This window comes from Melanotaenia boesemani, chromosome 6, assembly GCF_017639745.1.
Source record: "Melanotaenia boesemani isolate fMelBoe1 chromosome 6, fMelBoe1.pri, whole genome shotgun sequence".
In the NCBI taxonomy this organism is placed as follows: domain Eukaryota; kingdom Metazoa; phylum Chordata; class Actinopteri; order Atheriniformes; family Melanotaeniidae; genus Melanotaenia; species Melanotaenia boesemani.
The window spans coordinates 38,071,308-38,084,727 of record NC_055687.1 but is presented as its reverse complement, the minus strand read 5'-3'; the positions used below and the strand labels follow the sequence as shown (position 1 = coordinate 38,084,727).

The window sequence follows — 13,420 nt, the reverse complement described above, 5'->3', positions numbered from 1 at the left end:
ATTAAAACAATGTTATGAGTGCAGCAGCAGGGATGAGACATCTAGCCTTTGTATAGATATCTATGAACACTGCAAACAATGGGTCCTCCAGGGAGAAGCTGTAGGGCGGGGCCGCCCACTGCAGTGCCTGTATAAAATGGATACAGACGGCAGTTTGTTTTTGTTTTTTTTCCCCAAAAACCAGCATACGCCAAAGTGGCATTTAAGTATCGATACCCGTGCTAATTAATATCTAACTAGATAATAAATTTTAGAATCAATTAGTATCAAAAAAATCTATTTTTTTGACAACACTAAATACCACTGGCGGAATTTATAGGAATATTTGTTCATCTATGCTACCCCATCAGAAGACTTTTTTTATACAATTCAGTTTTGTGTGTCCAAAAATAGTAAGTTTAAAGATCATTAATTTACATATTTGTGGATTATTGATCTTTTTTTTCTTTTTTTTTTTTTTTTTTTTACGTCCAGCATCATAGCAGCAAAATGATAATCTGGTTGCTGTATCGTGCTGAACAAATTTGCTCTGCCAAGGGAAGGCCTATGGGTAAGGCTCCTCTTGATAATGTGATTAATTTATTTACTTTGAATCATGGAATCTATGTAATCTTGCTGGACCTGACCGGAGGGGACAGAAAAAGATGGAAAATAGCAAAAAGAGCAAAAGAAGAGAGGAGACAAAAAGATCACAGACAGAAGGAAACAACCCTTCAACCCACACCATCACCAGACAACAAACTGTTACACCTGTACATGAACACACCAGAACATTTCCTACAACTTTTACAAAAGCAGAAACACACACACAGAAAAAACAGAGCTGCTAGTCATTAAGAGTTTTTAAATAATAACCAAATCAAAAAGTCATGAAAGTAGCACAACAATAACCAGATACAAACTCACAGGAAAAAAAAAGAGAAATTATCTCTTAGTATAAAAACCCACTGGACAACTCAGTGACTGTCAGCATGCAGAGCATGAGGAAGAGGAGTGATCAGTGATGAAGAGTGGTGAGTGAGATCGTGCAAATGCGACCACGCCTCCACGGAGGTCAGAGGCAGACCAGGGCAGCCCAGAGACCCGGGCCCTCAGCAGCAGACCCGGAGCACCAACCCAAGCTACCCCACCACGAAGACGACTCCAGCCCCACCCGAAGGGCGGCAGAGGAGAGCCCCAGCAAGAGCCCCCCATGGTCTTGGGGCACAGGTCCCAGTGGGCCAAGATCGGCAGCCGCCGGCCCCACCAGGGACCTGCCACCCAGGGCAGCCCGAGCAAAGGGCCCAGGGCCCCAGGAGCCCAGAAGCGCCCCCCCACCCCCAAAGGCAGAAGGCCCGCACCATGACTAGGAGAACCAGGCCCCCCCAGACAACCACCCTGCGTAGGCCAGCACACACCCCAATGTTCCAGCCGCACACCCCGGGAACCAGGGTGCTATCGGCCCCCTCCCCCCACTCCCCACCTACTTCAATCTGCACCCCATATAACCCCACACTCACACCCTCCCCTGTGCCGTACCCACAAACACTCACCACCACACAGTCACGCCACACACAGCCCACTTGATTAATCTTGATTAATCGCATTTTTATCACATAACAATATTTGCCCCAAAAAGCAACATATTTTTAATTTAAATGTATTTTCGCGGACGACTAATCGAAATAATGGACACAGACATTAATATTGTAAACTCCAGCTCTAGTAATGTCTAGGAAAATGCATTTAATTGCATTTCAATTCCAAACAGTAGAAAAACAAATAGAAAATGAATGAACCGACCTAAAGTTAAAGAGTCATTTTAAGTCCTATAACCAGCAGCTCCAGCTGTTCTCAGGTTAAGAATCTACATGTTTTCCTCCACACGCTTCATTAACAGGCATTAATATGTGACGGTAAGCCAGGACGGGATCAGCAGCAACCACTTCCAGGCTGGTCCTGGAGCAGAGGGAACGTCCTGCTCTGACTCCAGCTGGAAGAGTTGCTCATTGAGAAGATGTAAACATGCTTTCACCTCAGTTTCCAAAAGCCTCCAATAACACCAGAAAAAGTTTCTAGATATGTCACTAGTTGCTTTGAAACAGAGTCACTAGACGGGTCTGAAAACTCGCTAAAAATAGCTTCAAAGTAGTTAAGATAGCAACACTGGTTTAACCGTGTGTCTCAGTTTAATCGGTAAACCGGAAACTTTGCACTGACAAACATTCTGCATTGTTGTGAATGCAAACAGCAATTAAACGCGTTAAACACTCCCTCTCCACAGTTACGCTCTGCCAGTGAAAAACGCCTAGTGCTCCCACCACAAGGTGGCGCCACATCAGTAGCTAGACTCTTCTCCTCTGTTGTTCCCCGGTGGTGGAACCATCTACCAAACTCCGTCCGATCCACAGAGTCCTTATCCACTTTTAAGAGCAAGCTAAAGACTCAGTTGTTTAAGGAGCATTTCCACATTTAGCTTAACTCTTCTACTCAGAATGAGGTAGAAAGATTTGTCCAGCTCTTTGGCTCAACCAGGTACTGAAGAAGCTGCTGCACTTATACCCAAGATGATGTTATTTAATGAAATCGTGATGTTGTATTAAACAAAATGACTTACAAAAAACTGAAAAAAAAAAAAAAGGTAAGCACTGCACTACATAACAGCACCTGGTCCACCTGGACTCCAGCAGTCTGACTAGCACTTAATGATGACGTCCATCTTGTTTGAATTCATGCTTGTGTTGTTCTTCCTCTCAAATGTAAGTCGCTTTGGATAAAAGCGTCTGATAAATGACTCTAGAATAGTAGAATGTTGGACAATAGGAGGCCCAACATGGAGCCTTGGGAAACTACACGTCATCTTTGAGTAGATCACAGGGGCGTACAAAGTCGGTCCTCAGTCTTCCAGGATTCAGATTTTTTCTGCTGCAGCACACCTGAATCAGACTAATGGGTCGACGTGAAAGAACTGGACAACAGACTGTTGGGGAGAGTCATTTAATTTAAATGTGGTGTGTAGGAGAGATAAATATCTAAAACCTCCATCTCTGGTAGCATGTCTGGTTGAAGATGGACATGGATGTTGAAATTTGACACCTCTCATCCTCCTTTGTGTTCGTAGGTATGGAGGAGGCCCACTGTGATCGTACCGAGTTCCTCAGTAACTATCTGACCAGTGTGGATGATATCGTCCTTGTTCCCGGGTCCCTTGGCAGGATCCGCTCCAGATACCCCAACAACCCAAAATGTGAGATACTGCGTTTATTGTTGTTTTGTTTTCATCATTTCAGCTATAAGAGCCATGAATCCAGAGAAAATTTTCTCTGTTTCTGTTAATTTGACTGCATGTGTGAGTCTATAAACACCAGCTAATGATGTTAATCTCTCTCACACACTACTGGCATAATGTGGACTTCAACATGAAGCAGCTTCCTTTGCATCATGTGTTTTTCTTTGTGCAACAGTCACATGACCTGCAGCCAGTCTCTGACTTCCTCATATTTCTGCAGTTGTTATGCAGCATTCACTGATAACTGGGATAACTGAGTTTTTATTAACAGAATATTAGTTGGCTAAGAAATCTACTAAAAGCAGCTCACAGAGTAAATTTAGTGGATCTTGGTGAAACTAATGTTTACCTTTGATGAACTGTGAGTCCTCATCATCATTCCAGGAGGAGGGATGAAGCCAACTGATGACAAGCTCATCTCAAGGCCAGTTCACTGTAGTCCAGTTAAGATCCAGTCTGATCAATTTTACTCTGATCCACATCAGTTCAGTTCATAATAAGAACTAGTAAAAGATCAAATCTTCTCTTTGATTCAGTCCACCATCCTGAGGAGACATGGAGAGGAAAACCTCCATCAGAACCAGAACCAGGGGGAAAATCTCCATCAGAACCGGAACCAGGGGGAAAACCTCCATCAGGACCAGAACCAGGAAGGAAAACCTCCATCAGGACCAGAACCAGGAAGGAAAACCTCCATCAGGACCAGAACCAGCCATCTTCTTGGACGGGTTGGGGGTGGAGAGAACAGGAAAGAGGGTCAACAATCAGAACTCAGAACTCTGATCCAGGGATTCCTGCTGAGAAAGAAGAAGAGAAACACAAATGAACAACAACGTCAGATGTTTCTACATAAAGAGTAAAGAGAGCAGAGAGGAGCCCAGTGCATCATGGGACATCCCCCAGCAGAGAGCCCAGTGCATCATGGGACGTCCCCCAGCAGCCTCGGCCTATAGCAGCAGGACTAAAGGATGGATCAGGGTCACCGAGCCAGACCTGCTATAAGATTTACCAGGAAGTGAAGTTTGAAGATGATCTGAAGGTAGAGAGGAGGTCTGCTTCATCTCCAGGTTAGAATACAGAGTGGCATCTGATCACTGAAGATCTGGATCAATCATCAGATCAGTGCTCCATGTTCCGTTTTGTCTGGTTTAACTGAAACCCCTCAGACTGATGCAGCATCAGCTTCCCTCAGACCTGAAGTTGTGTGTGGGTGTTGCTGTTTTTAGACATTTCATTGGTTTTCTAGAATAAAGTGAGTCAGGATGATCAGTTTACTTTGTGACCTCTGTTCTTTCTTCAGATGACCCAAAGATTGTTGCAGCTAATCTAACAGTAAGTACCAGATTCTCCTACAGAATATTAGAGCTTGAAGGGAGAAAACCGTCTGTTTTCTTGATGCTTCATACAAGATGTTTGTTATTTCTCTTCCAGTGTAAGAAAGCGGAGCAGCACTTCAAACCTTATCTGAAGCAGCACCTGCCAAAGAGACTGCACTATGCCAACAATCGGCGTATTGAAGAGATTCACCTGCTGGTGGACAGGAAGTGGCATGTTGCCAGGTACGTCACTGCACGAGGCGCACACACCTGGTTAAGAAATGAATAGAGGTGTATTCTACCTGGATGTGAACCAACAGAAATGAACCAGTCTAATGTAAATCAATGGTCCTGCATCCATAATCCTGTAGGGAAGCTGCTCCTTAAAACTCTTTACTGATCTCTGATGGAAATCTGACAAATACAGATTTCATGTTGTGAATATTTGATAAAATATAAAAAATAGCTTCAACTCATTGTCAACGTTACCAAGACCGCCTTCTAGTACCGGGTCGTCCTCTTCATCAGGTCCGCCTTCTAGTACCGGGTCGTCCTCTTCATCAGGTCCGCCTTCTAGTACCGGGTCGTCCTCTTCATCAGGTCCGCCTTCTAGTACCGGGTCGTCCTCTTCATCAGGACCGCCTTCTAGTACCGGGTCGTTCTCTTCATCAGGTCCGCCTTCTAGTACCGGGTCGTCCTCTTCATCAGGTCCGCCTTCTATTACCGGGTCGTCCTCTTCATCAGGTCCTCCTTCTAGTACCGGGTCGTCCTCTTCATCAGGACCGCCCTCTAGTACCGGGTCGTCCTCTTCATCAGGTCCTCCTTCTAGTACCGGGTCGTCCTCTTCATCAGGACCGCCTTCTAGTACCGGGTCGTCCTCTTCATCAGGTCCGCCTTCTAGTACCGGGTCGTCCTCTTCATCAGGACCGCCTTCTAGTACCGGGTCGTTCTCTTCATCAGGTCCGCCTTCTAGTACCGGGTCGTCCTCTTCATCAGGACCACCTTCTATTACCGGGTCGTCCTCTTCATCAGGTCCTCCTTCTAGTACCGGGTCGTTCTCTTCATCAGGTCCGCCTTCTAGTACCGGGTCGTCCTCTTCATCAGGTCCGCCTTCTATTACCGGGTCGTCCTCTTCATCAGGTCCGCCTTCTAGTACCGGGTCGTCCTCTTCATCAGTACCGCCTTCTAGTACCGGGTCGTCCTCTTCATCAGGTCCGCCTTCTAATACCGGGTCGTCCTCTTCATCAGTACCGCCTTCTAGTACCGAGTCGTCCTCTTCATCAGGTCCGCCTTCTAGTACCGGGTCGTCCTCTTCATCAGGACCGCCTTCTAGTACCGGGTCGTCCTCTTCATCAGGTCCGCCTTCTAGTACCGGGTCGTCTTCTTCATCAGGTCCGCCTTCTAGTACCGGGTCGTCCTCTTCATCAGGTCCGCCTTCTAGTACCGGGTCGTCCTCTTCATCAGGTCCGCCTTCTAGTACCGGGTCGTCCTTTTCATCAGTACCGCCTTCTAGTACCGGGTCGTCCTCTTCATCAGGTCCGCCTTCTAGTACCGGGTCGTCCTCTTCATCAGGTCCGCCTTCTAGTACCGGGTCGTCCTCTTCATCAGGTCCGCCTTCTAGTACCGGGTCGTCCTCTTCATCAGGTCCGCCTTCTAGTACCGGGTCGTCCTCTTCATCAGGACCGCCTTCTAGTACCGGGTCGTCCTCTTCATCAGGTCCGCCTTCTAGTACCGGGTCGTCCTCTTCATCAGGACCGCCTTCTAGTACCGGGTCGTCCTCTTCATCAGGACCGCCTTCTAGTACCGGGTCGTCCTCTTCATCAGGTCCGCCTTCTAGTACCGGGTCGTCCTCTTCATCAGGTCCGCCTTCTATTACCGGGTCGTCCTCTTCATCAGGTCCGCCTTCTAGTACCGGGTCGTCCTCTTCATCAGGACCGCCTTCTAGTACCGGGTCGTCCTCTTCATCAGGTCCGCCTTCTAGTACCGGGTCGTCCTCTTCATCAGGACCGCCTTCTAGTACCGGGTCGTTCTCTTCATCAGGTCCGCCTTCTAGTACCGGGTCGTCCTCTTCATCAGGTCCGCCTTCTAGTACCGGGTCGTTCTCTTCATCAGGTCCGCCTTCTAGTACCGGGTCGTCCTCTTCATCAGGTCCGCCTTCTATTACCGGGTCGTCCTCTTCATCAGGTCCTCCTTCTAGTACCGGGTCGTTCTCTTCATCAGGTCCGCCTTCTAGTACCGGGTCGTCCTCTTCATCAGGTCATCCTTCTATTACCGGGTCGTCCTCTTCATCAGGTCCGCCTTCTAGTACCGGGTCGTCCTCTTCATCAGGTCCTCCTTCTAGTACCGGGTCGTCCTCTTCATCAGGTCCTCCTTCTAATACCGGGTCGTCCTCTTCATCAGTACCGCCTTCTAGTACCGAGTCGTCCTCTTCATCAGGTCCGCCTTCTAGTACCGGGTCGTCCTCTTCATCAGGACCGCCTTCTAATACCGGGTCGTCCTCTTCATCAGGTCCGCCTTCTAGTACCGGGTCGTCTTCTTCATCAGGTCCGCCTTCTAGTACCGGGTCGTCCTCTTCATCAGGTCCGCCTTCTAGTACCGGGTCGTCCTCTTCATCAGGTCCGCCTTCTAGTACCGGGTCGTCCTCTTCATCAGTACCGCCTTCTAGTACCGGGTCGTCCTCTTCATCAGGTCCGCCTTCTAATACCGGGTCGTCCTCTTCATCAGGTCCGCCTTCTAGTACCGGGTCGTCCTCTTCATCAGGTCCTCCTTCTAGTACCGGGTCGTCCTCTCATCAGGTCCTCCTTCTAGTACCGGGTCGTCCTCTTCATCAGGTCCTCCTTCTAGTACCGGGTCGTCCTCTTCATCAGGTCCGCCTTCTAGTACCGGGTCGTCCTCTTCATCAGGACCGCCTTCTAGTACCGGGTCGTCCTCTTCATCAGGACCGCCTTCTAGTACCGGGTCGTCCTCTTCATCAGGTCCGCCTTCTAGTACCGGGTCGTCCTCTTCATCAGGACCGCCTTCTAGTACCGGGTCGTCCTCTTCATCAGGTCCGCCTTCTAGTACCGGGTCGTCCTCTTCATCAGGTCCGCCTTCTAGTACCGGGTCGTCCTCTTCATCAGGACCGCCTTCTAGTACCGGGTCGTCCTCTTCATCAGGACCGCCTTCTAGTACCGGGTCGTCCTCTTCATCAGGACCGCCTTCTAGTACCGGGTCGTCCTCTTCATCAGGACCGCCTTCTAGTACCGGGTCGTCCTCTTCATCAGGACCGCCTTCTAGTACCGGGTCGTCCTCTTCATCAGGTCCGCCTTCTAGTACCGGGTCGTCCTCTTCATCAGGACCACCTTCTAGTACCGGGTCGGACCTTTTTAATCCTGGTGTGATAGATGAAGCAGGTGATGGAAACCTTCCTCAGAGGTTTTCTCCATATTAACATGACAGCATCACACAGTTGCTGCAGGTTTGTCGGCTGCATCCATGATGAGAATCTCCCGTTCCACCACATCCCAAAGCTACTCTACTGGACTGAGATCTGGTGGCTGTGGAGGCCGTTGGAGTCCAGTGAACTCATCGTCATGTTCTAGAAAGCAGGTGGAGATGATCTGAGCTTTGTGACATGGTGCATTATCCTGCTGGAAGTAGCATCAGAAGATGCTCCACTGTGGTCATAAAGGGATGAACATGGTCAGCAACAATACTCAGGTAGGCTGTGCTGGTTAAACCAGGCCACGTTGGTACTAAGGGGCCCAAAGTGGACCAAGAAAATCTCCCCCCACCATTACACCAGCAGCAGCCTGAAGTGTTGATCCAAGGCAGGATGGATCCATGTTTTCATGATGTTTCCAGCAGATTCTGAGCCGAGCATCTGAATGTGGAGCTGAAACGGAGACTCATCAGACCAGCAACGTTTCTCCATCTTCTATTGTCCAGTGTTGGTGAGTGTGTGTGAATTGTAGCCTCAGTTTCCTGTTCTTAGCTGGCAGGAGGCACCCGGTGTGTCTTCTGCTGCATCCTGGTCCAGACAACTGCTGCTTGCTGGATCTGAATCTGAATTGCGCATGTGTGGCGTTTCAGTGTTTGACGTTTTGTTTGGCTTGTGAGAGGCTCTGCTAAATCTGACCTTATTTTAAAGTTTTATTTTAAGCCTGTAGGCTAATATCTTAAACATTTTAACAGAAAGGTCTTTTTTTTTTTAATTGGTCAGACTCCAAACTAAGGCTCCAGTTACCTCTCTGTCCGGGTTGTGAGAGCTGTGGCATCCTCAATAAAAAGATTGCCGAACTTGAACAGAGGGTATCCAGCCTGTACAAGATCCAGGAGGCCAAGCTTTGCTTGGAATCGGTCATTCTTGGCCAAACTTGAGTTCCAACCACTAGCGCCCCGCTAGCCGATACACTACTCTACTCCACGGATACTCCTTCACCTCGGGCCGGTGATTCTTCTCCGCTGATGCACTCCAGTGTGTCCTCCGCCGATGGCGCTCTGGCTGACTAGGCGCTGTCTGGCCCTGCTCCACCTGTAGCTGCCGCTGCGTGGGCGCTGTCTGGCCCTGCTCCACCTGTAGCTGCCGCTGCGTGGGCGCTGTCTGGCCCTGCTCCACCTGTAGCTGCCGCTGCGTGGGCGCTGTCTGGCCCTGCTCCACCTGTAGCTGCCGCTGCGTAGGCGCTGTCTGGCCCTGCTCCATCTGCTAATTCCACTGCTGGAGTTTCACAGGATCCTAGCGATGACGACTGGCACCACCTTGGAGCTAAACCCAAAGTCCCGGCTAGCTTCACTCTGCTACAGCCTGAGCTGTGAAACCGGGTCAGGGCTAACAAGTACAACCAGGGACCACTGGGGTCTGCCCTGCGGCTTCTTCTCCGGAGTCCTGTGAACTACACACCAGCACCAAATGCTGCCAGAAAGCAGGTCGTCGCGCCGAATGTTTGCTCCAGATCCATCCATCGCCAGAACCAAAGAGGTGCTCTTCACCAGCCGAGCCCTTTCCAGCAATGCTGATCATCAGAGATTCGGTGGTGTGGAACATCAGAAACAGGTACGCTGTAACTCGGTGTGTTCCAGGCGCTAAAGTCCCCGACCTCCTGATTCTGGTTTACAACCTACTGGAGGAATACTCCCACGTCTGGAATGTGGTCAACCACTTCGGGTGTAATGACATTCCCAGCCAGACGTGTGAGATTTTACAACATGATTTTAGAATGCTTTTAAGTCGTGTTTTTATATGCGGGCTGATTGCTCCATTCCGAAGAGGCAGTGATTGGTCTAGCTGGAAATCTTCTGTACTTTATTTCTTAAACTACATATATTTAAATGACCTATCCTTTGTCCTCTTCTCTGTAACGTGAGAGTATGCATCATATTCCAAACATCTTTCTTTAACCAATCAGCCAACGCCGTTTCATAATCTGACATACAAACACAATATATCACACCACACATCCACAGACACTTTCTCATCCATTCACACCAACATTTAACCCACAAACATGCAGCGTCACAGTTCATCCACCCAGACAGACTCCTACACTCATACCTGAACACGCACCAATGCTGGGCTACACATTAATAATCCTAACTTCACTACGCCGTCTATCATCAACAAAATCTAAATTCCAGTGGCCGTTGTAAATGACTGTACAAAACAAAATAATTATACATCATTTATCTTCTTTAAGACTTCATTTAAATGAGTCTCCATTATACATTATTCGTTTCAGACTCTCATTGACCTTACAGTCCTACCGCTGTCCTCCAGTAGTCCTCTGCTTGGAAATGAACAGTGAATCTTTTGGATTCTTCGTTGAATGTTATTATCAGTGTTGCAGGGTGGATGATCCCTGCTCTCCACAGCTTTTCTCTCACATGATGGAAGCTTGCCCTCTTTTTGCCGTCGTCCCCATCAGATCCGCTGTGATATGCAGCTTCACCCCACGAGCCTCAAAAGTTTGTTCTTTCCTCAGAATCTCTACGGTCTCCTCCTTCATCTTATGGCGCTCACTGGTCCAACTCTGTGTGCAACGTCAACCTCGGGTCCAAGTTCAAATTTGTCTTTAAACATCTCACTCAGAAGCGAGGCCATGTTTTGAGACGTTGCCCCTTCTCCACATCTTTAGGCAGTCCTTAGACTCCCATCCTGGAATAACTTTCAAGGCACTCTACTTTATCCTTTAATTCATCATTCTCTTTGCAGAGCAGTTTATTTGCTTCCTCCAATGTTGTCATTCGATTTCTCCTAATGCATCTTCAACAGCTCCAGTTTTAGCGCTGCACGCAGACAAATCCTGCTTTAAGGCATTTAGTTGTGGCTGCAGAGTGTCTATTACTTCTCTTAGTTCTTCTCTAATTATAGAACGAATTGAGGTGGGTAGATGATGTCGTTGGTCTTCTTTACCTGCCATGTCCGCTGTAAGCACCCGCTGATCATCAGCTGTACTCTGCTCTGATTGGGCTTTTTTTGGTCGGATTCTTTGTTTTTGATTTGTTTAATGGCATAATACAAAAATCAGAAAGTCAAAGTATGCAGAAGACCACTCTTACTTTAAACTCACAGACTTAATATTTCCAAAGCAGCTTTAGTTGTTTGATTTAACCACATTTTATCATGATTTGTCATCCCCTCTCAGCGTGTTCACCTCCTTCCTTTGCGCATGCTCATCGTTTTGGTATGTACTGGTATGACTTACCAATGGGCTGTTAACAGGAAGTGGAGCAGGTGGAGCCGATGAGGTGGACATTGAGCCATTTTAATGTTGTTATACTGCTAAAGTCACACTATTGAATCAGAGCAGTTTCATCCCTCAAAGCATGATGGGAGCTGTAGTTCCATCTGTGTTTCAGGTGTAGTTTGAGTCTGACTGTTCAGCCGGTGTTGATGTGGCGCTTGTGGCCCTCCCCCGTCTTCCCTATGAGGAACACATTTCATGTTGACGTGAACATTAACACGTGCTGCCGAACAGCCTGAAACACATACATGTGAAAGTGAACACACACATTTCAGAGAGCAGCTGGAGGAGTCACGTGCGAGGCATTTGATTTTGGGCTGTAAAAAACCAAAGCATGAAGTCATCCTGAGTGTTGGTGTTGGAAACAAGCGCCCTTCATGGAGCAGTGGTGTGTGTTAATGGTTTAAACTGGTGGAGTTAAAGTCTCTCTGCTGAATGAAAGACGGCTTTGAGTTGAGTTAATCACCGGCTCCAGAGCTGTGAGCACACACACAGCCAGGTAGGTTAATGTGTGTAAATCCCAAACCAACCAAATGTTCACACGTCATGAAACACTGTGAGCTTCTTATTTCCATTTTCAACATGCCTGTGGCTTCACCCGCTGCACACGCTCGCCCCCACCCACCCACCGAGACGCAGGGCAAGAAGTCGTGTTCAGCAGCTTCTTACTAAAAGTATTTCTGTTTTCTTAAACATAAAACTCAAGTTTGCTTTTTACATTTTTCCTTTTTTTTTTTTTTTTTTTTTTTTTTTATTTAAATTAAATGAAGGTTTGTCTCATGTTATCCAGTCTGAAATAAATGTTGTGATATTGCAGAAGCTTATTGAAACCATGACTCAGAGAAGCTGCTGGAATCAAACCTGCAGGAGGTTCACCCAAATATTAGCGTGTGACGATATACATATGGTATTTATATATATATATATATATATATATATATATATATATATATATATATATATATATATATACCCGGAAGTGTTTCTGGATTTAAAACTCTTTATGGCAGAGTCAACACCATTGACGGTTTGTAAGGATGTTGTTTCAGCATGTGACTCTGGTGACCATGCTGGACCTAACTAGTACAGTAGAATCATTTTAACCTTACCTGGGCGTTTTGCTCTGGAGTGTTATAGCTCCTGTCTGAGTGTTAAACCATTTAGGGTAAAACTTTCTGAGTTTGAATCCTTCCCTGCTCTTCTGTGGGGTCCCTCAAGGCTCAAATTTAGGGACATGGCCTTTTTTTAAAAAAAAGAATTTCCTCTAGGGTCTATTCTTAGAAAAAGATGGCATCTCTTTCCATTGTTATGCAGATGACTGCAAAATGAACGTACCGTTAAGCTGAAGCAATACCTGCTCAGGTAAACCTCTTTATTAAGTGAGCTTTTCATGACAGGTTTAAACACTAAAATCTGAGTCCACATTCCACAGGTTTAGATGAATTTTTTTGTCCTGTCCAGCACGGTGGCGGCAGAATGATGGTCTGGCTGCTGTGTTGTCCCTGTTAGTACAGGGTGATGTGATCATGTTGTCTTGTCGCTGGAAGCAACCGAGCAGCAGCTGCAGTCGGTGTAGAGATGACTGGTCAATGCCGTAATATAGGGAGTTGCAGTAATCTAAGCGGAACATAATGAGCAGTTAGATAACTTTTTCTAGGTCATGCTTGGGCAGGTAGGGCTTTAACTTTCCAAGCAGCCTCCAATGGAAAAAACACTTTTTACTACAGAATTAACCTGTTGGTGGAAGTTAAAGGAGGAGAAGTCAATAATCACACCCAAATTTTTAGCATGGGTTCGACAAAACAAAGTAAGCGGACCGAGAACACTAACTGTACCATTTAGAAGCTCAGAACTTCCAAAAACCACAATATCAGTTTTTCCTTATTTAAGTGGAGAAAGTTTAAATCCATCCATGCTTTTAGATCACATAAGCAGCTGAGAAGGTTAGTCAGAGAAGCCCCTGTGGTTTTAAGGAGATATAGATCTGAACATCAGATGGTGGTCCACCGTGTCAAAGGCTGCGGTCAGGTCTACAAGAATCAAAACCGCAGGACTTCCAGAGTCAGTAACTAAAATAAGGTCTTTAAAAACTCTTAAAAGTGCAGTTTCAGTACTGT

General features: G+C 47.1%; 1 protein-coding gene across 2 annotated transcripts in view; it reads left to right on the top strand.

The window, feature by feature from the left end:
* enpp2 (ectonucleotide pyrophosphatase/phosphodiesterase 2) overlaps window positions 1-13,420 on the top strand; it is a 74,095-nt gene that overhangs the window by 45,748 nt on the left and 14,927 nt on the right. For both annotated transcript variants that reach the window (XM_041988153.1, XM_041988152.1), the window contains exons 13-15: window positions 3,101-3,226; window positions 4,569-4,600; window positions 4,700-4,827. In XM_041988153.1, the coding sequence (XP_041844087.1) occupies window positions 3,101-3,226; window positions 4,569-4,600; window positions 4,700-4,827 (286 nt within the window). The remainder of the gene's footprint in view (window positions 1-3,100; window positions 3,227-4,568; window positions 4,601-4,699; window positions 4,828-13,420) is intronic.